This window comes from Carcharhinus amblyrhynchos, chromosome 8 (assembly GCF_965287045.1).
Source record: "Carcharhinus amblyrhynchos chromosome 8, sCarAmb.v2.hapA, whole genome shotgun sequence".
NCBI classification, from domain to species: Eukaryota; Metazoa; Chordata; class Chondrichthyes; order Carcharhiniformes; family Carcharhinidae; genus Carcharhinus; species Carcharhinus amblyrhynchos.
The window spans coordinates 84,659,588-84,685,320 of NC_137331.1; the positions used below are offsets into that span (position 1 = coordinate 84,659,588).

The 25,733-nt window shown below is 44.5% G+C and overlaps 1 protein-coding gene across 1 annotated transcript in view; it reads left to right on the forward strand.

Moving 5' to 3' along the window:
• The window catches only part of decr1 (2,4-dienoyl CoA reductase 1, mitochondrial), a 41,480-nt gene that overhangs the window by 10,798 nt on the left and 4,949 nt on the right, over nucleotides 1-25,733 (forward strand). The window contains exons 4-7 of the mRNA XM_080194388.1: nucleotides 6,678-6,764; nucleotides 16,709-16,856; nucleotides 20,982-21,081; nucleotides 25,660-25,732. Of these exons, the coding sequence (XP_080050514.1) occupies nucleotides 6,678-6,764; nucleotides 16,709-16,856; nucleotides 20,982-21,081; nucleotides 25,660-25,732 (408 nt within the window). The remainder of the gene's footprint in view (nucleotides 1-6,677; nucleotides 6,765-16,708; nucleotides 16,857-20,981; nucleotides 21,082-25,659; nucleotide 25,733) is intronic.

Here is a 25,733-nt window from a genome sequence, read left to right on the forward strand (position 1 = left end):
TGCCCCAGGGGTCGGTGCTGGGGCCTCAGCTATTTACCATTTATATAGATGATCTGGAGGAGGGAACCAAGTGTATGGTGTCAAAATTTGCTGATGACACCAAGATTGGTGGAACGGCAAATTGTGCGGAGGGTGTGGAGCGTCTGCAGAAAGATCTAGATAGGCCGGGCGAATGGGCCAGGAACTGGCAAATGGAATTTAATATTAGCAAGTGCGAAGTTGTCCACTTTGGTAGGAATAATGGTAGGAAGGATTATTACTTACGTGGTGAAAAACTACAGCATGTGACGGTGCAGAGGGACCTCGGGGTCCTTGTGCATGAGTCGCAAAAACCCAGCCTGCAGGTGCAGCAGGTGGTCAGGAAGGCGAATGGGATGCTGGCCTTCATAGCGAGGGGGATTGAATATAAAAGTAGGGAGGTCCTGCTGCAACTGTATAGGGCACTGGTGAGGCCGCAGCTGGAGTACTGTGTGCAGTTTGGGTCGCTGCACTTACGCAAGGATATTTTGGCCTTGGAGGGAGTGCAGAGGAGGTTTACTAGGCTGATACCGGAGTTGAGGGGGTTGAACTATGAGGAGAGGCTGAATAAACTCGGCTTTTACTCGTTAGAGTTTAGAAGAATGAGGAGCGATCTCATTGAGACATATAAGATGATGAATGGGATGGATAGGATAGAGGTGGAGAGGCTCTTCCTGCTCAGAAAGGACAGTAGGACTAGAGGGCACAGCCTCAAGATAAAGGGCGGGCGGTTTAGAATGGAGTTGAGGAGGAACTTCTTCACTCAAAGGGTGGTGAATCTCTGGAATTCTCTGCCTGTTGAAGTGGTGGAGGCTGCCTCGCTAAATATATTTAAGACGCGGGTTGATAGGTTTTTGATAGGCAAGGGGATTAAGGGTTATGGGGAGAGGGCGGGAAAGTGGAACTGAGCCACGACAGATCAGCCATGATGTTATTGAATGGCGGGGCAGGCTCGAAGGGCTAGATAGCCTACTCCTGCTCCTATTTCTTATGTTCTTATTACCCAGCCAGCGATGCCTACATCCCATAAATGACTTTTTAAAATCTGTAATTAGCTTCAATTTTTCATCTTGTCCCAGTCTTTACAGCTGATTTTCAGTTTAAGCACTAACTGAAGACTTCAAGCAAAAATAGAAACTGCTGAATTATGTCATTCAACATCTGCAAAGGTTTTATATCTAGGAAGAGGCATGGCACCCTCTGGTTACGTGGATAAAGAATGGATTTACAGTTTTCTTAAAAAATAACAGGATAGTTTCACTGCAGTCTATGAAAGTAAAGTTTATTTATTTAGTCACAAGTAGGCTTACATTCACACTGCAATGAAGTTACTGTGAAAATCCCTGAGTCACCACAGTCTGGCACCTGTTTGCGTACACTGATGGAGAATTTAGTATGGCCAATGCACCTAACCAGCACAGCTTTCGGATTGTGGGAGTAAACTGGAGCACCCGGTGGAAACCCACACAGACATGGGGAGAACATACAAACTCCACACAGACAGTGACCAAAACCGGGAATCAAACCCAGATCCATGTCACTGTGAGGCTGCAGAGCTGACCACTGTGGCACCGTGCCGCCTCTCACTCAGCGTAGCTTAAGGGTTTTGAATGATGGTACCTCCCTCAGTACTAAACTGCGGTGTTTTCAGAATATTGTCTGGTGTTGTGTTCTGCAATTCACCAGAATGATTTCAGCACAAAGACTATCGTATGCATTATTTCTCAGTTTCCCTGCTTCCCTTCTGGGTACGATTAATTTACCAAGGTATTGACATAGTTCTCTTTTTTATAAGTGCATAATTTAAATATTTACTTTATCTATATGCAGAAATAATACAAGGGTTAAGTTTGCTTCAATTCCCATTATATTATATGATTTGGGAGTTTGCCACATTTTCCACAGGAGTGAAGTTATTTTACTGTGTCATTTGACTGGAATGCCAGGACCAGCTGAGTTTCAAGTAGTCAAGTGTTGCCAGTTAGCCAAGATGAGGTTTTAATTCTAATGTACAGATAAATAAAGCTCAATACTTTATATAAGGTTTGGAATTGGGCTATTTGCCACAACCAAGGTAAAACTGACAGGACACTAGCATTAACAGAAAATGCTGGAAAATCTCAGTAGGTTTGACAGCATCTGTGGGGAGAGAATAGAGTCAATGTTTCACATCTAGTTGACCCTTCATCGAGAATCCGCAGAGATTTATAGTGTTGGGGTGAGGAGGGCGGTGGGGTTGTGAAATTGGACAAAAGGAATGTAAGTGAGGATACAGAAGGTGCTGAAAGTGTCCATTAAGTGATCAGAATGCGGGAATGGCAGATCAGAGGTACAAATTGTTAAAGGACTGCCTGAGAAATATGGCAATTGCACAAGGGGGTGGGGGGAAGCAGGGAGCAGGGTATGGAATGGAGAAGTGGAAAAATAGAAGTGAAAAGCTTGATAAAATGGGTGAATGAGATGCAATTAAATGAAATAAAATGAATGGAAATGGGGTAAAGGTAGAGGAGCGAAGTTATTGAACTCAATATTCAGTCCAGAAGGCTGTAAGGTGCTTAATCAGAAGATGAGGTGGTGTTCCTCCAGTATGCATTGAGGTTTGCTAGAACATTGCAAAAGATGGATATGTGGACAGTAGATGTGTTGAAGTGGCAAGCAATAGGAAGGTCTGGGTCCTGCTTGCAAATAGACCGAAGGTGTCCAGTAAAGTGGTCACAGTCTATGTTTGGCCTCTCCAATGTAGAGTAGACCACATTTGGAACAGTGAATGCATTAGACCAAATTGAAGGAGGTGCATGTGAAGTGCTGCTTCACCTGAAAGAGGTGTTTATGACCTGGGACGATGAGCAATGAGGAGGTAAAGGGGCAGGTGTTCTACGGTTGCATGGGAAGGTGCTGAGGGCAGGGGGTGAGGTGTTGGGTGTGATGGAGGAGTGGACCTTGATGTTCTGGAGCAAGTGGTCCCTATGGAATGTTGAAAGCTGGTGTGAGGGCAAGATGTGTTGGGAGTGTCATCGTGCTGGAGTTGGTGGGAATGGCGGAGGATAATCCTTTGAATGTGGGGACTGGTGGGGTGAAATGTGAGGATAAGGGGACCTAATCCTGGTTCTCGGAGGGATGAGAACAGTTGTCTGATGAACGTGTTGGATGTGGTTGAGAGCCCTGCCAACTATAGTGGGTGGAAAACCACGATTAAGGAAGAAGAAAGACCTATTGGCACTGCTATTTTGGAAAGCAGCATCATCAGACCAGATGCAGTGAAGGAACTGAAGGAATGGGATGGAGTCCTTACAAGATGTGGTGTGTGAAATGTTGTTGTCAGGTTGTGGGAGTTGGTTGGTTTGTAAATGATACTAGAGTACAGTTTATCACTAAATAGAGAGGTCAAGGAAGCGAAGAGAAGTGACAGAAATGGACCATGTGATGGTGATAGAGTGAAAATTGGAAGCAAAATTGAAAAAACTTTCCTAGCTCTAGACACCGAAGTAGTTGTCAATGTACTGATAAAAGGAGTTGTGGGAGAAGGCCGGAGTAGGACTGAAACGAAGAATGCTCCACATAACTCAAAGAGACAGGCATTACCGTGTGGGTGCTCATAGCCACACCTTTTACTTGGAGGAAGTGAGATAGTTAAAGGAGAAATTGTTGAATGAGAGAACCAGTTCAGCCAGACAGAGGAGAGTGGTGGTGGATGGGGATTGTTCAGACTTCTGTTTGAGGAAGAAACGAAGAGCTTTGAGGCCATCCTGGTGAGGAATGGAGGTGTAGAGGGACTGGACATCCGTGGTAAAGATGAGAGGTTTGGGCCGGGGAACTGGAATCATTGATATCTTGTGGGACATTGGACGAATTGCAGATGTAGGTGGGAAGGGACCAAGCAAGAAGAGAGAGAATGGAGGAAATGAGTTTAGTGGGGCAGGAATAGGCTGACATAAAGGGCCTTGTGCGGCAGTCCTGTTTGTGGATTTTTGGGAAAGAGGTAGAAGGGAGCTGTCCAAGGTTGGGAGACCATGAGGTTGAAAGCTGTGGAGGGAAGATCTATGGAGGAGATGATGTCATTGACAGTCCTGGAAACAGTGACTTGATGTTTGATGGTTGAGTCTTGGTCTGGGGGAGAAGGAGGAAGCATCTAAGAGTTGGTGCTCAGCCTCTGCGAGATAGTGGCCTGAATGCCAGACAACAACAGCACCGCCCTTGGCGGATTTGATGATAAGGTCAGGGTTGGTCTGAAGAGAGCAAAGTGCAGCCAGTTCGGAAGGAGACAAGTTAGAGTGATTGAGAGGAATGGAGAAATTGAGAAGGCTAATATCACACTGATAGTTCTCAATGAAAAGATCAAGAGTAGGTAAGAGGCCAGAGAGAGGGTCTAGATGGAGGGGAATGCTGGAATTGAGTAATAGGATCTGCTGAACAGGGAGAGGACTCCAGTCCAAAGAAGTGAGCACGGAGCCAAAGGCAGTGGAAGAAGAGTTCAGCATCATGTCGAGCATGAAATTCATTAACATGAGAGTGTAAGGGTACAAAGCCGAGTCCTTTGCTGAGTACAGCACGCACAGCTTCAGAGACGGAGAGGTCGGGGGGTATGGTGAATAGGAGGGATGGAGTCCAAGAGACAGGAGGAGGCGATGAATTGTTGCAGCTTGCGTCCCTTAACACCTAAAAGGAAGAGAAAAGGTTTCTTGTTGATGTGTAGGAAGAAACAAAGAATGAAGTGAAACTGGAGACCAGGACAGTTTTTAGAAAGAATGAGTCGATGCTGCTGGAGAGAGAGATTGAGAGTGTGCATATGGCAGTGCATGGCTGAGCGTGGATCTCAGGACGTGGTGAGAACAGCAGTCCGAGGAGTGTTGTATGTCTTGGAGATGACTGTGATACTGAGTGGATTCGAAAGATGAGGTACGCTGGTACTGCTGGATCAGTTACTTGTGGATACCATGCTTGCCTTTTCCCAGTAACTTGAACGGAAAGGAAAATTGGTTTAGCTGTATAACTGGTGGAACATTTCTGTTTTGTCAACATTCCATCCCGCCAAAGTTGAAAGTACTGTCTGTCATTGTGTGACTTGTTTTCATACAAGCAATGATGAAACTCGTATTTTACTGCATACTGGACCACTCCCATGTCACTTGCAAACATGGCTCTGATAACACAAGTGAATCCTAGATCACTGACCTATTCTGGATTTTTTGCATGCAATGTACTGTTCCTAACTCTAGTTTTGTTTCTCTCTCCTCTATTTCCTGATGCTGTCTTTGAACTTTGCCAAAATGTTTTAAAGAAAAATATAACTGAGTTTTAAGATATGTTGAATTGAGTTGATCCCTTAGCTGCTATGCAGTTTGCACAATGTATCCTTCATTTAATCTACATATTTCCAATGATGATTGTCTATACAGACATATTAGAAAACACATCGAATTTTGTGGAACAATAATTTAGGAGCTAACAGTGCACACCATTACTGGTAAATCAAACATCAACTTCAGAGTCTACACATGTAGTTAAATGAGGATGTTGGGAATTTGGTGTCTAATTTTTCCCTACTTTGACATGAGCTGCACTACAATAGTACCCTGCAAAGACATTCGGAATTAAAATCTGTACAATACATACAAGAATGTGAAATTGCCTTATGTATCCACTTTTATCCATTGAACATGTTTAGTGCATTCAAGTGTAAGTGAATTTAACTGACATCATCATTGTAAAAGCATCAAAGAAAAGGAGCAAAAGTAGGCTATACAGCCATTGAGCCCTGCACCACCATTTAATAAGTTCAGGACTGATTACTGCCAAACAAACTCTGGCTCTGAAAACTTAATTTATTGTTGGAGATTTTTAAAATTTGCACAGTGACGCAGCGGTTAGCAGTGCTGCCTTACAGCACCAGAGACCCGGGTTCCATTCTGGCCTTGGATTACTGTGTGGAGTTTGCATGTTCTCCCTGTGTCTGTGTGGGTTTCCTCTGGGTGCTCTAGTTTCCTCCCATAGCCCAAGGATGTGCTGGTTAGGTAGATTGGCCATGCTAAATTTCCCCTAGTGTGTAGGTTAGGCGGTTTAGCTCTGGTGGATGCGTTGGGTTGTAGGGTGGGCTTGGGTGGATGTTCTCCGGAGGGTTGGTGCAGACTTGATGGGCTGAATGGCCTCTTTCTACACAGTAGAGATTCTGTGATTCTATGAATAATTAAGATTTTTTAAAAAGTAGTCTTTTTTATATCTTCTCAATTGGACCCTCCTTCCTTCCCCCTCTTTATTTCACCATCTATTTTTAGTTTTGCAATGAATTAATAGTTTTCCTTTTACATCCTGTTTCAGACTGCATGTCACATGAAGTTGCTTCAATTGGATTAGCTGAAGAGATAGGCTGTTGCTCGCCCTGGCAGCAGATACCTTCTAATTACAATAAATTGCTGCTCAGAAGCTTGTGAAAAGTCTGGATAGCTGGCAAGTGTAGAGAATGGTGAACGTGGTTCTGTCTGCAAAATTTAGGCCATTAATTTTATCTTTCCCCACTGTTACAGAGAGATGTGGGAGGTCTAATTCCTGACTTTGCTGACCTTGGATAAAATGGGCTAATGAACACTTAGTGAACACCATATTTATACTAGTCTGCCATCTTCGTTTTTGTGGGAGAAATTGAAGTTGTATTTTTCTTCTAGGTTCATGCAATTCAGTGTGATGTGAGAGATCCAAATTCTGTGAAGTACACTGTGGAGCAGATGTCTAAAATGACAGGACTTCCTGATGTGAGTACAGTCATTAAGGGATTTCGAGGCCTAAACGTCATCTGTGTGCAATCCTAGCAGTTACCCTGGAACTGGAATCCAGAAGTGTCTACTGGAATAAGAATGTAAGAAATAGGAGCAGGAGTAGGCCATCTAACCCCTCAAGCCTGCCCCACCATTCAGTAACATCATGGCTGATCTGAAGTGAATCAGTTCCACTTTCCTGCTTTCTCCCCATAACCCTTAATTACCTTTTCTACCAGAAATCTATCTACCTGTGACTTAAATATATTCAACGAGGTAGCCTCCACCACTTCAATGGGCAGAGAATTCCAGAGATTCACCGCTCTTTGAGTGAAGAAGTTCCTCCTCAACTCCGTTCTAAACTGCATCCCCCCCCCTTATTTCAAGGCTGTGCCCTCTAGTCCTGCTATCCTTTCTAAGCAGAAAGAATCTCTCTACCTCTACCCTATCTAGCCCCTTCATTATCTTGTAAGTCTCTATAAGATCTGCCCTCAGCCTTCTAAACTCTAACAAGTACAGACCAGGAGGGAACCGAGTGCAGGGTGTCGAAATTTGCTGATGACACCAAGATTGGGGGAAAGGCAAATTGTGCGGAGGGTGTGGAGAGTCTGCAGAAGGATCTAGATAGGCTGGGCGAATGGGCCAGGAAATGGCAAATGGAATTTAATGTTGGCAAGTGTGAGGTGGTCCACTTTGGTAGGAAGAATGGTAGGAAGGACTATTACTTACGTGGCGAAAAACTGCAGCAGGCGACGGTGCAGAGGGACCTCGGGGTCCTTGTGCATGAGTCGCAAAAACCCAGCTTGCAGGTGCAGCAGGTGGTCAGGAAGGCGAATGGGATGCTGGCCTTCATAGCGAAGGGGATTGAATATAAAAGTAGGGAGGTCTTGCTGCAGCTGTATAGGGCATTGGTGAGGCCGCAGCTGGAGTACTGTGTGCAGTTTTGGGCGCCGCACCTGCGCAAGGATATTTTGGCCCTGGAGGGAGTGCAGAGGAGGTTTACTAGGCTGATACCGGAGTTGAGGGGATTGAGCTATGAGGAGAGGCTGAATAAACTAGGCTTGTACTCGTTAGAGTTTAGAAGAACGAGGGGAGATCTCATTGAGACGTATAAGATGATGAATGGGATGGATAGGATAGAGGTGGAGAGACTCTTCCCGCTCAAAAAAGACAGTAGGACTAGGGGGCACAGCCTCAAGATAAAGGGGAGGCGGTTTAGAACGGAGTTGAGGAGGAACTTCTTCACTCAAAGGGTGGTGAATCTCTGGAATTCTCTGCCCGTTGAAGTGGTGGAGGCGGCCTCGCTAAATATTTTTAAGAAGCGGGTTGATGGGTTCTTGATAAGAGAGGGGATTAAGGGTTATGGGGAGAGGGCGGGAAAGTGGAACTGAGCCACAACAGATCAGCCATGATCTTATTGAATGGCGGGGCAGGCTCGAAGGGCTAGATGGCCTACTCCTGCTCCTATTTCTTATGTTCTTATGTTCTTATTTAATCTCTTCTCATAAGCTAACCCCCTCATCTCCAGTATCATCCTGGTGAACCTACTCTGTACTCCCTCCAAGGCCAATATATCCTTTCACAAATACGGGGACCAAAACTTCACACAGTACTCCAGTTGCGGCCTCACCACTGCTTTGTACAGTTGCAGCAAGACCTCCCTGCTTTTATATTCTATCCCCCTCGCTATAAAGGCCAACATTCCATTCACCTTCTTGATCACCTGCTGCATCTGCAGACTGGGTTTTTGCAATTCAACCACAAGGACCTCCAGGTCCCTCTGCACTGTAGCATGCTGCAGCTTTTCACCCTTTAGATAATAATCCCTCCTAAATTATTTCTACAAAAGTGAATAACCTCACATTTGCTGACATTATACTCCATCTGCCAGGTCCTTGGCCACTCACTCAGCCTATCCAGATCTCTCTGCAGACTTTCCAAGCCCTCCACGCAATTCGCTTTTCCACTCATCTTCGTGTCATCAGCAAATTTTATTACCCTACACTCAGCTGCCTCCTCCAGATCGTCTATGTAAATGGTAAACAGTTGAGGCCTCAGCACCGATCCCTGCGGCACTCCACTAGTCACCAACTGCCAACCAGAAAAGCACCCATTGATTCCAACTCTCTGCTTCCTGTTAGATAACCAATCCTCAATCCACGCTAACACTTTACCCCCAACTCCGTGTACCCTAACCTTCTGCAACAACCTTTTCTAAGGCACCTTATTGTACACCTTCTGGAAAATTGCAAGGGCAAATGGGAAGGTACACATTTCTACATGCTGACCACTGCATTTCGACACCACCAGATCTATTCTGTAAGAATTTACGCCTTAACTTGTCTTAGGTGAAGGAAAGTTTCCAGGCATTCCTTCATCTTAGAAAAAAACATTTTACCACCTTCCAAGACATTATCTACTATAACATTTTTGAAAACAAATCCGTCTTGAAGTTGGAGGCTGTGTTCCTGCCCTGGATGTTACTTGTGTCTGAAAGCTGGAACTTCTTACGTCACCAACTCCAGCCAATAGTAATTTACATCCTGACCTCATGGGATCATATTTGTCCTTAATTTTGGATGTAACCTTCCTTGGTTCCCCAGCTACACAGGAAGCTGGACAATGAAATGGGAGAATGAGTCGCACAGACTCAAATCCGTGTGATGCTTGTCTGATCCTGAGAAAATCCTTTTGTCTGCTTTGTACCTGTTAGCAGTTTTGAGCTGTATGGTTCTATTGTGTTAGCATTCTCAGCCCATCATTGTGTTTTCTATTAGCCTAATTGTTTGCTGGAGCAGAGGAGTGAAGGAGCAGAGAGAGAGAGACAAGAATTTACCTGTTAAAAACCTGTTTAAATTTAAGTTTAAAGCACTTTGTTCCTTGTAGAACTGAAAAGCACTTTTGCGGGCTTTTTCTATTTACCTCTTTAAGAATTCTGAGGGAGTGGTTAAAAGGGAGTTGTGGGGGAGCAAGCTTTAAATCAGCGCCAGGTTTAAAAAGAGGCCTGGTGTAGACAGCGGGCAGCGGAGTGAGGGGGAAGCAGAGTGAGCTATTAGGGCTTAGGAGCAAAGGGCTGGGGAGAAAGAGGGCCAGGTAAGTTAGTGTTGAAATTTTCAATACTACTACAGTGAATAATGGAGGGGCATGTGATGTGTTGTTTCTGTATGATGTGGGAACTGGTGGACCCCTAGGTCCTTCCCAGTGACCATGTCTGCAGTAAGTGCAGGTTGCTGGAGGAGCTCCAGCTCAAGGTAAATGAGCTACGGACGCTGAGGCTCATCGAGGGGAGAGAGGGTGCCTTTGTCAATGGGGTGCAAGTGACATCCACCCCCCCCAGACTGGCTAACTCTAAGGGTCAGGAACAAGAGGGGGCTGCTGAGAGGAGGAAGGAGGGTGGGGAGAGGAGGAAGGAGGGTGGGGAGAGGAGGCCTCAGCCTCTCAATCTGCATAGCTGGTTTGAGGCTCTTGCTTCCAGTGTGGACGAGGACGAGGGAGGTGAGGTTGGTGAGCAAACTGCACACGGTACAGTGATGCAGCAGGACATAGGCAAGGAGAAGGTGAAAAGGAACGTAGTAGTGATTGGGGATAGTTGGGTGAAGGGTATTGACACTGTCCTTTGTCACAATGACAAAGTGCACAGAAGGGTGTGTTGTCTGCCTGATGCTCGGGTCCAGGATGTCACATCTGGGCTGCAGAGGAACCTGGAGTGGGAGGGTGAGAATCCGGTCGTTGTGGTTCTTGTGGGTGCCAACGACGTAAGCAGAATGTGAACTGAGGATCTGGGGAGGGAGTATGAGAAGCTGGGAATGGAATTAGAGAGTAGATCCGACAAGGTAGTTATCTCTGGGCTACTGCCTGAACCGAGTGCAGACGGGCGTAGGGTAGATAGGATTAAGGAAGTGAATGGGTGGCTCAGGGATTGGTGTGGGAGGAATGGGTTTGAATTTATGGGGCATTGGCATCAGTATTGGGGTAGGTGGGACCTGTTCGGGTGGGATGGGGTTGGTCTGAACCGTGCTGGGACCAGAGTGCTGGCGAAGAGAGTAAAGAGGACTGTATACAGGGCTTTAAACTAATTGGGGGGGGGGGGGGGGGGGGGGGTAGGTGACGTTACGGGGGCTAAAGTTGAGGAGAGGGTACAGGTAAGGGAAGAGGCCAAGGATGTCCCAATAATAGAGGGAGTAGGGGGCGTGAGTATGGTTGGTGGCGTTACGGCAAATAGGGTCCAGGTGAAGGCTGGGATGAAGGCACTTTACCTGAATGCACGAAGCATTCGGAATAAAGTGGATGAGCTAGTGGCGCAGATCAGCGCAAATGGATATGATCTGGTGGCCATTACAGAGACGTGGCTGCAAGGTGACAGGGACTGGGAGCTGAATGTCCAGGGATATCAAGTGTTGAGGAAGGATAGGCAGGAGGGAAAAGGGGGGGGTGTACCTCTGCTGACTAAGGATAGCATCAGGGTGGTAGCAAGGGATGATATTGGAGCCAAGGAGCAGAAAGCGGAATCGTTGTGGGTAGAGATTAGGAACAGCAAAAGGAGGAAGACGCTGGTGGGTGTCGTCTATAGGCCCCTGAATAATCTGGAGGTGGGGCGGGCTGTTAACGCGCAAATAAGTGCGGCGTGCAGGAATGGGACAGCCATAGTTATGGGGGATTTCAATCTACGTATAGATTGGTCGACCCATGTTAGACGCGGTGGGCTCGAGGAGGAGTTCTTGGAATGCTGCCGGGATAGTTTCCTGGAACAGTGTGTGTTGGAGCCGACCAGGGAGCGAGCTATCTTGGATCTGGTGCTATGTAATGAGGCAGGTAGAATTAGGGACCTTGCGGTGAAGGATCCTCTTGGGGAGAGTGATCATTGTATGATGGAGTTTCTGGTGCAGATGGAGGAGGAGAAAGTGGGTTCCCGGACACGCGTCTTTTGTTTGAACAGAGGGGAGTACGGTAGGATGAGAGAAGAATTGGCGAATGTGGACTGGGGGAGCGCGTTGGAAGGTAGGTCTGCTGAGGAGCAGTGGAGGATCTTTAAGGAGATCTTTCTTGGTGCTCAGCAGAAATTTATTCCGATGGTCAAAAAGGACCGTAGGAGGAGAGGTAATAAGCTGTGGATAACGAAGGAGGTGAAGGAAAGTGTTAAATTAAAAGTGGAGGCGTTTAGAGTAGCAAAGAGTAGTGGGCGAGAAGAGGATTGGGAGAGGTTTAAATGTCAACAAAGATTGACACAGAAGATGATAAAGAGGGGTAGGAGAAACTATGAAGCTGGGCTTGCGCTTAATATAAAAAAGGATAGCAAGAGTTTTTATAAATATATAAAAAGGAAGAGGCTGGCTAGGGTGAACGTTGGTCCCTTAGAGGATGAGAAGGGGGACTTAGTGGTAGGGGATGGGGATATGGCTGAGGTCCTGAATAACTTTTTTGTTTCTGTCTTCACGGAGGAGGACGTGAATAATTTGCCGGGTGTTATAGATGGAAAGGTGGTAGGACTGGAGGGTCTTAATGACATTACTGTTACTAGAGAGGAGGCGCTCGACAGACTGGAGGGACTGATTGGGGATAAGTCGCCAGGACCGGATGGAATGCATCCGAGGGCTCTGAAAGAAATGGCGGAGGTGATAGTGGATGCCTTGGTGGTTATTTTCCAGATGTCGCTGGATTCCGGGGAAGTGCCGGAAGATTGGAAAGCGGCTAATGTTACGCCGTTGTTTAAGAAGGGTGCCAGGCAAAAGGCGGGGAATTATAGGCCGGTTAGTTTAACGTCTGTTGTAGGTAAAATGTTAGAATCCGTCATCAAGGAGGAAATAGCGAGGCATCTTGAGAGGAATTGCTTGATAGAGCAGACGCAGCACGGTTTCGTTAAAGGGAAGTCGTGTCTGACAAATTTACTGGAGTTCTATGAGGATGTGTCTAGGGCGGTGGATGTGGTCTTTCTGGATTTTCAGAAGGCGTTTGACAAGGTACCTCACAGGAGGTTATTGCAGAAGGTCGGGGACAGGGAGTTGGGGGTAGGGTGTTAGCGTGGATAGAGGATTGGTTGTCAAATAGGAGGCAGAGAGTGGGGGTCAATGGGTGCTATTCAGATTGGCGGATGGTGACTAGTGGAGTGCCTCAGGGGTCGGTGCTGGGGCCTCAGCTTTTTACCATTTATATAGATGATCTGGAGGAGGGAACCGAGTGTATGGTGTCGAAATTTGCTGATGACACCAAGATTGGAGGAAAGGCAAATTGTGTGGAGGGTGTGGAGAGTCTGCAGAAGGATCTAGATAGGCTGGGTGAATGGGCCAGGAAATGGCAAATGGAATTTAATGTTGGCAAGTGCAAGGTGGTCCACTTTGGTAGGAATAATGGTAGGAAGGATTATCACTTACGTGGCGAAAAACTGCAGCAGGCGACGGTGCAGAGGGACCTCGGGGTCCTTGTGCATGAGTCGCAAAAACCCAGCTTGCAGGTGATCAGGAAGGCGAATGGGATGCTGGCCTTCATAGCGAGGGGGATTGAATATAAAAGTAGGGAGGTCTTGCTGCAGTTGTATAGGGCATTGGTGAGGCCGCAGCTGGAGTACTGTGTACAGTTTTGGGTGCCGTACTTACGCAAGGATATTTTGGCCTTGGAGGGAGTGCAGAGGAGGTTTACTGGGCTGATGCAGGAGTTGAGGGGGTTGAGCTATGAGGAGAGGCTGAATAAACTAGGCTTGTACTCGTTAGAGTTTAGAAGAATGAGGGGAGATCTCATTGAGATGTATAAGATGATGAATGGGATGGATAGGATAGAGGTGGAGAGACTCTTCCCGCTCAGAAAGGATAATAGGACTAGGGGACACAGCCTCAAGATAAAGGCGGGGGGGGCGGTTTAGAACGGAGTTGAGGAGGAACTTCTTCACTCAAAGGGTGGTGAATCTCTGGAATTCTCTGCCTGTTGAAGTGGTGGAGGCTACCTCGCTAAATATTTTTAAGACGCGGGTTGATGGGTTTTTGATAAGAGAGGGGATTAAGGGTTATGGGGAGAAAGCGGGAAAGTGGAACTGAGCCACGACAGATCAGCCATGATCTTATTGAATGGCGGGGCAGGCTCGAAGGGCTAGATGGCCTACTCCTGCTCCTATTTCTTATGTTCTAACTTAGCCCCTCTACATCAATGAGGAATTAAAATCCTCAGTGTAGGGAGCCTTCATTTCATGCCGACTATATTAAATAGTCTTGTTTGGGCTGAATAGACATTAGACACTTCATGCCCAAACAAGGCTATTAGAAATTTTTGTGTAAGGTTTGTACTTGGTGTATCTGAGAGTGTCAGAATGGCTAAATAAATTTGACTTTGACAGTGTTTATCAAAAAATATTTACATATATGTGAATGTAACATGTATGTATCAGAAATGCTGTTGCAGGGAGTTGACACGCAATGGGCTGAATGGTCTCCTTCAGTGTTATAGTCATTCTATGATTCTATGAAATTTAAAGTCCATTAAAGCAACACCCAAGGCAAGCGTTTTTCATGTGTACTGATATTTTTTATCTAAACCGATATAAAATATGATGGTTAACATCGATCTTTAGATCAAGAGGTTTCAACTGTGATATTTTAAGGTCAAGTTTCCTGTGTCATTTCCTATACTATAAAAGCATCAGTCAGTTGACCGTTAAATAGGGTTTTTGCTTGCTGCTGGTTTGAAATTCTAATGTTTTTTGGATTTATCAATTTCAATCAACAGCCTAAATGATATGAAAGGTACTCGGTTAAAAGCTGATGAATTGAAATATTGTCACTTGATTGCTCCTATTAATCAGTTTTCCAGTGGGACCTCCACCCACCTCTGCTCATTTAGAAGCTTGACTTTTAGTGACAGCATCACTAATTTTGCTGTCCATGATAGCAGCATTTCACCAATATCCTGCCATCAATATTGTGGGGATGGTTTGTTGAAGTTTTGCTAATATTGTTCTGAGCAGCATTGGCATAGATTCCTCTGATGCAACAAAAAGGTACTGATTTATTTACTCATTGGTTGGTACTTGCCACTATTTTGCTTTTGAATGAAAAGGATCTTTAGTTTTAAGGTTTATGCTGTGAACGGTATGTACTTATTACTGAATGAGTTATAGGGAGTTCTACATAAGAACATAAGAAATAGGAGCAGGAGTAGGCCATCTGGCCCTTCGAGCCTGCCCCGCCATTCAATAAGATCATGGTTGATCTGTCGTAGCTCAGTTCCACTTTCCCGCCCTCTCCCCATAACCCTTAATCTCCTCTCTTATCAAAAACCCATCAACCCGCTTCTTGAAAATATTTAGCGAGGCAGCCTCCACCACTTCAACGGGTAGAGAATTCCAGAGATTCACCACCCTTTGAGTGAAGAAGTTCCTCCTCAACTCTGTTCTGACTCTGAGGATGGGTGAAACCAATTGTTTCTTGAGGTGCCTTTGACTTTATTTGTTGTGTGTAATGCATACATATGGAATTTTAAATCTTTCAATTGACTTCCAATTTGGCTGAACTTATTGTGACATTGCTGCTTAGTACCATGTCCTGGTATCAGATTCCGTCCTTTATACCACCTTTATTGATGCATGGAATGACACTGACCTGATCGGACAGTTGTTGCTCAGATTTTCAATCACAGGAATACCCATTCTCTCAGTGCAACAAAACAGGCAATTTATGCTAAGGTAATTTTGAAAGTAACTTGATAACTCCCGTAGTAAAGAAGATGATGCATTATATAACTTGCTTTCTGTAAAATGCTACAGAAAAACATTAAATTGAAAAGCCAACAACAAAGTTCAAGTATTAAGCATTTGTTTTTGTTAACATCCTTTGTACATGACTGCACATGAATAATTATAGCAGAAGTTCAGCTCCCCATTGTTTGACAGCATCAGTTCAGTGCTATTTCTTTTATTTTTCTTCTAACATCTGCAAGTTGGCAGTTCCCCTTCGGAGAGGGAATCGCTAGTTTTATTTGTGTATCTGAAAGTCTTGATCACTTTAAAATTATTTATAAAAACAATAATTTTTGGGTAATTAATTTTACAAAGCATTTTGAAAGCCCAGGAAAACACAGGATGTATATTTTGCATAGATGGCTATATTTTACATCTGGAGTTTTTGGTAGTGACCAAGATCCTTTATATGAGTAGTTTAGTTAGTGGATTGACATCTGTACCACATGCATATCACCTCAATGATTTTTTTCTAAAGTTTGAAATCTGTTTAAAATGAATTCACCGACAAAGTATATTACCAATCCAGGCTGATAACTCGGAGGCTTTTCATTGCTAAATAGTGTCAAGGGTGCCTTTGAATTATCGATAAAGTGATCTTGCGGTGTGCCTGATTTCCGTTGAAGTGTAATTGGTCTGTTTAGAACATAATTTGAAAAGTTAATGACTGAGAGAAAGGAAATATTACTTACAATCAGCCTGTTTTTAAAAAAAAGTCACCCATGTTAACTCAAGGGAGTACTAATGAAAATTGTACATAAGCATTCAGCAGCTATCCAAAAGTTTTTCTAGCTGCTAGTGCCATTTGTCTGTAGTGTCTCTATCGTGTCCAGTGCTAGGACTGCCCTTCTATTATTTAAAGTTGTCTTTAACCATATTCATGAAGGTTAGCTCAGTGACCCCCAGCCACATGGAACCACAAAGCAATCAGTTTCTTTACTAAATTTGGATGGAGCTTTTATTTACCCATCACCCAGAACACCCACAGCAGTTGAGTGCTAAGTCACGTTGTGTAGCTTTAATTAATTTAAATAGAAACTAAAGGCATACTAAGCCTAACATTCAGCGAGTCTTTGCTGTGGTAAATGTTTATTGTGATGGTTTGGTACGCAACTATAAAAGCCTTGGCACAGAAGCACCGTGGTATTTTGATGTTGCAGGCCACATTATGAACCAGTAGTTTTACAGATTTTTAATGCAATTTTATTTCCTTGCACACTAGGTTATAATAAACAATGCTGCTGGAAACTTCATCGCGCCCTCAGAAAGACTTTCTGCAAATGCTTTTAAAACAATTGTAGATATTGTTCTTAATGGTACTGCATATGTAACTCTAGAAATTGGAAAAGAATTGATTAAAGCAGAAAAAGGTGAGGAAAAATTTTGGTGTTTAAAACTTTTTGCAAGATCTTAACAGAACCTCGTGTACATTCCAACAAAACAGGTTGATTTTTGACTAATATATTACTTTGATTTAATGGTCATTTTGACTCTGGTAGTACCTTTGCCTCTAAGTGAAAAGGCAGTGTATTCAATTCTTACTTCAAAAATCAACTCTATAGACACACCTATATGACATTATTGGACCAGTTTATACAAACTGCTATCCTGCCTGTAGGTTTGAGGGCATGCAAAATTTCCCACAGTGTTTTCAGCTTGTGTACTTTGCATTAGTTTCAAGAATGTTTATTGAGGCAGTGCAGGGGATGGAATACTTCACTTTCATCAGCCATCAGCACTATCAGGTGCTCCCATGGCAGGTATAACAGAGTACGAAGTCTCACAACACCAGGTTTAAGTCCAACCAATTTATTTGATAGTAAACTCACAAGCTTTTGGGGTTTGCCCCTTCGTCAGGTGAATGGAGAGTTCTGGCCTCAGACAGAGCGTATAACAGCACAGACAGTTTACAGATTACTGATTAGGTTTGCAAAACCTCACATACTGTACTGTCTGGAGGCAGCCCCGGAATCCAGCGACGTCTGGAAAATAACCACCAAGGCATCCACTATCACCTCCGCCATTTCTTTCAGGACCCTCGGATGCATTCCATCCGGTCCTGGGGACTTGTCCACAATCAGCCCCTCCAGTCTGTTGAGCACCACCTCTCTAGTAACAGTAATGTCATCGAGACCCTCCAGTCCTACCACCTTTCCATCTCTAACATCCGGCAAATTATTCACGTCCTCCTCCGTGAAGACCGAAACAAAAAAGTTATTCAAGACCTCAGCTATATCCCCATCCCCTACCACTAAGTCCCCCTTCTCATCCTCTAAGGGACCAACGTTCACCCTAGCCAGCCTCTTCCTTTTTATATATTTATAAAAACTCTTGCTATCCTTTTTTATATTAAGCGCTAGCCCAGCTTCATAGTTTCTCCTACCCTTCTTTATCAACTTCTTTGTCAATCTTTGTTGACATTTAAACCTCTCCCAATCCTCTTCTCGCCCACTACTCTTAGCTACTCTAAACGCCTCCACTTTTAATTTAACACTTTCCTTCACTTCCTTCGTTATCCACGGCTTATTACCTCTCCTCCTACGGTCCTTTTTGACCATCGGAATAAATTTCTGCTGAGCACCAAGAAAGATCTCCTTAAAGATCCTCCACTGCTCCTCAGCAGACCTACCTTCCAACGCGCTCCCCCAGTCCACATTCGCCAATTCTTCTCTCATCCTACCGTACTCTCCTCTGTTCAAACAAAGGACGTGTGTCCGGGAACCCACTTTCTCCTCCTCCATCTGCACCAGAAACTCCACCATACAATGATCACTCTCCCCAAGAGGACCCTTCACCACAAGTTCCCTAATTCTACCCTCCTCATTACATAGCACCAGATCCAAGATAGCTCGCTCCCTGGTCGGCTCCAACACACACTGTTCCAGGAAACTATCCCGGCAGCATTCCAAGAACTCCTCCTCGAGCCCACCGCGTCCAACATGGGTCGACCAATCAATATGCAGATTGAAATCCCCCATAACTACGGCCGTCCCATTCCTGCACGCCGCACTTATTTGCGCGTTAACAGCCCGCCCCACCTCCAGATCATTATTCGGGGGCCTATAGACAACACCCACCAGCGTCTTCCTCCCTTTGCTGTTCCTAATCTCTACCCACAACAATTCCACGTTCTGCTCCTTGGCTCCAATATCATCCCTTGCAACCACCCTGATGCTATCCTTAATCAGCAGAGCTTTTCCCTCCCGCCTATCCTTCCTAAACACTTGATACCCCTAGACATTCAGCTCCCAGTCCCTGTCACCTTGCAGCCACGTCTCTGTAATGGCCACCAGATCATATCCATTTATGTCGATCTGCGCCACCAGCTCATCCACTTTATTCCTAATGCTTCGCGCATTCAGATAAAGCGCCTTCACCTGGACCTTATTTGCTGGAACGCCACCAACCATACTCACGCCCCTTACTCCCTGTATTATTGGGACATCCTCGGCCTCCATCCTTACCTGTACCGTCTCCTTAATTTTAGACCCCGTAATGTCACCTACCCTCACACCCTCCCCCCCCCCCCCCAATTAGTTTAAAGCCCTGTCTACAGTCCTCTTTACACGATTCGCCGGCACTCTGGTCCCAGCACGGTTCAGACCAACCCCATCCCGCCCGAACAGGTCCCACCTACCCCAATACTGGTGCCAATGCCCCATAAATTCAAACCCATTCCTCCCACACCAATCCCTGAGCCACCCATTCACTTCCTTAATCCTATCAACCCTACGCCCGTCTGCACTCAGTTCAGGCAGTAGCCCAGAGATGACCACCTTGTCGGTTCTACTTTTTAATTCCATTCCCAGCTTTTCATACTCCCTCCCCAGATCCTCAGTTTGCATTTTGCCTACGTTGTCGGCACCCACATGAACCACAACGACTGGATTCTCACCCTCCCACTCCAGGTTCCTCTGCAGCCCAGATGTGACTCTGGAGGAGGGAACCGAGTGCAGGGTGTCGAAATTTGCTGATGACACCAAAATTGGTGGAAAGGCAAATTGTGCGGAGGGTGGGGAGAGTCTACAGAAGGATCTAGATAGGCTGGGCGACTGGGCCAGGAAATGGCAAATGGAATTTAATGCTGGCAAGTGCGAGGTGGTCCACTTTGGTAGGAATAATGGTAGGAAGGATTATTACTTACGTGGAGAAAAACTGCAGCAGGCAACGGTGCAGAGGGACCTCGGGGTCCTTGTGCATGAGTCGCAAAAACCCAGCTTGCAGGTGCAGCAGGTGGTCAGGAAGGCGAATGGGATGCTGGCCTTCATCGCGAGGGGGATTGAATATAAAAGTAGGGAGGTCTTGTTGCGGCTGTATAGGGCATTGGTGAGGCCGCAGCTGGAGTACTATGTGCAGTTTTGGGCGCCATACTTACGCAAGGATATTTTGGCCTTGGAGGGAGTGCAGAGGAGGTTTACTAGGCTGATGCCGGAGTTGAGGGGGTTGAGCTATGAGGAGAGGCTGAATAAATTAGGCTTGTACTCGTTAGAGTTTAGAAGAATGAGGGGAGATCTCATTGAGACGTATAAGATGATGAATGGGATGGATAGGACAGAGGTGGAGAGACTCTTCCCGCTCCGAAAGGATAGCAGGACTAGGGGGCACAGCCTCAAGATAAAGGGGGGGGCGGTTTAGAACAGAGTTGAGGAGGAACTTCTTCACTCAAAGGGTGGTGAATCTCTGGAATTCTCTGCCTGTTGAAGTGGTGGAGGCTACCTCGCTAAATATTTTTAAGACGCGGGTTGATGGGTTTTTGATAAGAGAGGGGATTAAGGGTTATGGGGAGAGGGCGGGGATGTGGAACTGAGCCACGACAGATCAGCCATGATCTTATTGAATGGCGGGGCAGGCTCGAAGGGCTAGTTGGCCTACTCCTCCTTTATGTTCTTATGTAATACACATCTCTTTAACCTATGCATAATGCTCTTTGCACTCACATTGTCAGCATCTTTAAGACTTGAGTAGCAGGTTAGTTGTAAAGACTCGCATTCTAATCAGGAATCTGTAAACTGTCTGTGCTGGTATATGCTCTGTCTGAGGCCAGAACTTTCCATTCACCTGACGAAGGGGCAAACCCCGAAAGCTTGTGAGTTTACTACCAAATAAATCGGTTGGACTTAAACCTGGTGTTGTCAGACTTCTTACTGTGTTTACCCCAATCCAACGCTGGCATCTCCACATCAGGTATAACAGACCCAGTAGCAAAATAGAATTTTCTTGGAGTATAATTTTGTGTGTAAAATACAGAACATGATCATTTTTTCTGGCCTTATAGATCCTGCTCATGAAACAATTTTGACTTACAGTTCATAAATACACTATTCATACTGTAAATGGATGGAAATTAAATAAACTGCAGTAGTAGTTCCTATAAGGAAGTAACAGTTTTTGCAAACAGTCACTTAAAATTTGTTAGTTTTATTACTTAGTTCCTGTATTCTTATTTTCTAGAATGTTTAATTACTTTCTGAGTTCCAAAACATAATGTCTTTTAGGTGCATCTTTCCTATCCATTACTACCCCCTATGCAGAGACTGGATCAGGATTTGTGATGCCTAGTGCCTCTGCAAAAGCAGGAGTAGAAGCCATGAGCAAGTGAGTAATAACATACAACTTTTATTCAGAATGACCGTGAATCTGTCAGCTATTATGGATTAAATTGGACAGCAACTTTTGGCATGTGCACATGGACAGCAGAATTGAAAAAGGCAGAGATTGCTGTGTGATTTGTCCCTGCTCCTCCACGAATTTTACTACACTATCCCCTCACCGATAGACTCAGCATTGCAATATGTGTATTTAAGGTACTTGGCCATTGGATTCCCAGTAAACGTCAAGAATGGTTAGTGTTTGTCCATTCTGATGACAATGATTATTTTAACACCATGATGTTTCTTGGCTACTGCCAAACAACCTTTTTACCACTGCAAATTAACTTTCATAAGTGTGACCCTCAGTCCTTCAGATTTTAATTATTGGAGATTTCTTAAAAATTGAAATTAAACATTGTGCTCTTATTGTTTCTGTCTCTTATTTCTCAATTCCATTTTTGCCCCTCATTAGTTTACTTTCTTGACATGATATACATTGATTAAAATATTTTATCTTACTACTTGGTTTAGCTGCATGTGGCTGTGAGGATTCTTCAGTCTGACTAGTTGAAGAGACACTGTTGCTTGCCGTGTTTACACAAATCCCACACCCCCTGTATAAAATGTCATGTTTCAGATGCTCGATAATCGAAAGTTGCTGCTCAAAGTCCCACAAAAAGACTGTGAGCAGCTGTTAATGTAATGATTTGTGAGCACTGTTTGCTTTCTGCTGGCCGTAAATCGGGGTGGGTCTTGCTATTAAATGGCCTAACATTTTCTGAATTGAACCCAGGGTCCCTGGTGCTATGAGGCAGCAGTGCTAACCACCATGCCACCCCAAAAGCCAGGCTCACCATGGTGATCGTATTGGCACTTCCAATTCTCCAAAAACGTGAAAAGCAAAATATTGCAGATGCTGAAATCTGAAATACAAACAGAAAATGCTGGAATATTTCAGCAGGCCTGTCAGTGTCTGTGGAGAGAGAATAGAACCAACGTTTAAGTCAAGATGATCTTTCGTCAGAGCTGCTAAACAAAGGTCATCTGACTCTTTTCTAGTATTCTCTGCTTTTGCTCCGAAAAAGTTACTGAGTGTAGGAGGATTGCAATACAGCACGTACTGGAGACACACGGTACAGATCACACCATTATGCTCATTGTTGAGCGAGAAGATTTCAGAGAAATAGGGAAAGCAGGGCAAGAATGCATTGCAACAAGATAATTTAAAAGTTTGAAGGACCAGGAGCCAGGTGGAGATCGCTGCAGAAGGGGGAGCGGCACTTGGAGCTGGAGAGGATAATCACATCAGAGAATGAATAAGCTGAAGTTTATGGAGGGTTTTGAGGTGATGAGGGCATGAATAAAAGTTTCAGCAGGATGGAGTCAAATGGTAATTATGTAGGATAAAGTACACATTTTTGTGATAGGTAAGTATGGGTTGAAAGCACAGTCCAAGGTCAAATAAAACATTGATGTTACATAACAATGGGTCAGTAGTACGAGGAGTTAAAGTGCTTTCAGCTCATTCATACTCTGATGTGATTATCCTCTCCAGCTCTAAGTGCCTCTCGCACATCTCCCACCTCTGCAATGATCTACACTGGCTCCTAGTCCTTCAAAATTTTAAATTATCTTATTGCAATCCATTCTCGTCCTTGCTTGCCCTATTTCTCTGAGATCGTCCAGCGCAACCATGAAAATAATGCAATGTCTATACCGGTGTCTCAGGCAGGCACCGCACTGCAATCTTCCCACACTCAGTAACGTTTTTGGAGCAAATAACTGAAGGGGTCACTAAAAGGTCATGAAGATGATTGGAAGAGTGAGAAGTCTGAAGTCGACATGTTGATGCATTTTGAGTCAGTGAAGATAAGAGAGAACAAGAATGATAGGGCTGCAGACCATGTGGAGATGAGGACACAGGCTCAGATTCTGAAACTGACCTATTCAACATGTACTAACATAAAAGAGAGCAATGGGTTCAACCACAATCCTGCACTAATATGCTGTAATGCTTTTAACATAGTAACATTTCTCAAGATACTGTACTGAACCAAAATCAGACAAAAAAAATCAGACAAAGGTGGTGTTAGAACAGGGGACTAAAATAAAGTCAGAGGATTTATGCAGGTTGTTCAAGCATCAGAAGTGGATATTTTGAGAGATTTAGATGGAATGTTTAGGGCCAAGGCAGTTGATGGCACAAGTGCCTACCAATGGTGAGGCAAAAGGGAACAAGAATGTAATAGCCAAAGTTTGAGGAAAAGTAGAGACCTTGGAGGATTACAAGGCTGGTGAACGCTACTGAGACAGAGAATCCATGAAGGGATTTGAACACAAAGATGAGAATTTTAAAACTGAGGAATTGGCAGACTGGGAGATGATGTCGACAGCACAGGAACAATGTGCGACTGCGACTTGCTAATTAGGATACAGCAGAGATTTGGATAAACACAAATATAAAATTAAATCTAAATTTCATTAAGTTTCAGCTTAAAAGAGTCAGATGACCTTTGTTTAGCAGCTCTGACGAAAGATCATCTTGACTTAAACGTTGGTTCTATTCTCTCTCCACAGACACTGACAGGCCTGCTGAAATATTCCAGCATTTTCTGTTTGTATTTCAGATTTCAGCATCTGCAATATTTTGCTTTTCACGTTTTTGGAGAATTGGAAGTGCCAATACGATCACCATGGTGAGCCTGGCTTTTGGGGTGGCATGGTGGTTAGCACTGCTGCCTCATAGCACCAGGGACCCTGGGTTCAATTCTGACCTTGGGTAACTGTGTGGAATTTGCACATTCTCCTTGTGTTTGCATGGGTTTCCTCCAGATGCTCTGGTTTCATTCCACAGTGCAAAGATGTGCAGGTTAGGTTGATTGGCCATTGGTATCAGGGAGATTAGCAGGGTAAATGTGTGAGGTTACAGGGATAGGGCTTGGGTGGGATTGTTGTTGGTGCAAACTCGATGATCCGAATAGCTGCTTCCTGCACTGTAGAATTCTATGATTCTGAGCACTCAGGCATCAGTTCACAAGGGCTGTCCAATCTCTCTGGAAGACTCCTCTCCCTCATCCACAGACATCAAGACACCCTTCTCCTCCTCATCTGCGGCATGGTCCCTTCTCCTCCCCACACCGAAACAGATTGCCAGCATCAGGGCCTTTCTGACTGGTCCCCCTGCTCGATCCCTGACATGCCCCCTCCCCCCCCCATCCCCTGTACCAAATCAAGACTGCCTGCATGATTCAACCCCCCCTTGCCCCATCAGAATCCCCACCCCTAGCATAGTCCCTCGCACATACTGTCATGGCCCACACTAAGGCCCAAGCCTTGGCACTGCTCTGGCAGGCTGTCCAGTGCCCACTGCCAGTATGCCACTTGGGCCCCAATAGGTGAGCATTACCCAATGGTCACTGCCCAGCCATGCCCCTGATGACCAGGGGGCTTCAGTGGCCTCCCAACACTCCCAGTGTGACCATCGCACTAGGTCTCCAATATTGGAGACCAGTACTGATTCTTGCCATTATCACACCGCGCCCAGAGGCCAGTGAATTGTGCGCTGGGTTTCAAATGAGCTATGCATATTTAAATGCTACTTTCAGTATTTTAATTGGCTTCATGCCTTTTCTGGGCGTGATCTAGTTTGTGCCATTAGAAAGCGGCCAGGAGAATTGCAAACTGTTTGCAACTGAGTACAAAATGGATTTTTAGGCTGCACGCTATTCTCTGGGATAGGTGTGATTTACTGGCTGTCCCAGAGCAGCATCTTCATCCTACATGCAGTCCCATTTTTATTACATTAGCATTCCTAATGACTAAAGCATTTAATTGCTGTGATCCTATTCTATTTTGTTTAAGGTATCGCTGTACTCCTTGCATAGAACATTCCTGTACTGAAATATAACGCTTCCTGAATATGTTCCAGTTGCTTTGTTTTCAATTAAAGTGAAAAATATTTTGCAAGTAATTGTTCCAGTCATAATTACCACATTTTGTTTCAGGAATCCCAAGTAGGTATTGTGGTATCCATTGTTTTTGACAGGTAACTTAAAACCAGCAAATGAATCTTTTTGAACTCAGACATTTAGTTGTTTGATGTTTGGCATTTTGTTGAAGTATTTTATTCCTACAGCTGTGATGTATTGTAAAAATAAATTTGCAGTCCACACGTTACTTCAACTTGCCTTCAATACAGTTAAGAAGCGTTCACCTTTGAGATTTTATAGTGTTTTTCCATTGAACAGCTAGATGAAAGGATATCTTTTGGACAATCAGAATACTAAAAAGGTATTGATTATCAACTTTTATCATAAATAATTTTATGTGAGTGCAGTGACATTTTGTGTCAATCCAGCAGCAAGCATCTTAATTTACTTTAATTGTAGGAGGAGGGAGTGGATTTAGTGTTTTGGAAATAATTGTCTTTGTAGATTGCTGTGCATAATAAATATTTCAAATTTGGTATTTTTATTTCCTATTTTATCATTCTCTACTTATTATCAGTTCAAAGGTGATGTTTTTATTGCATGACCAATGCAAAAATGTTGCAATTTTTATTAATTTTGATGTAATATTACAGATCACTTGCTGCTGAATGGGGTCGATATGGTATGAGGTTCAATGTGATTCAACCAGGACCTATTAAAACAAAGG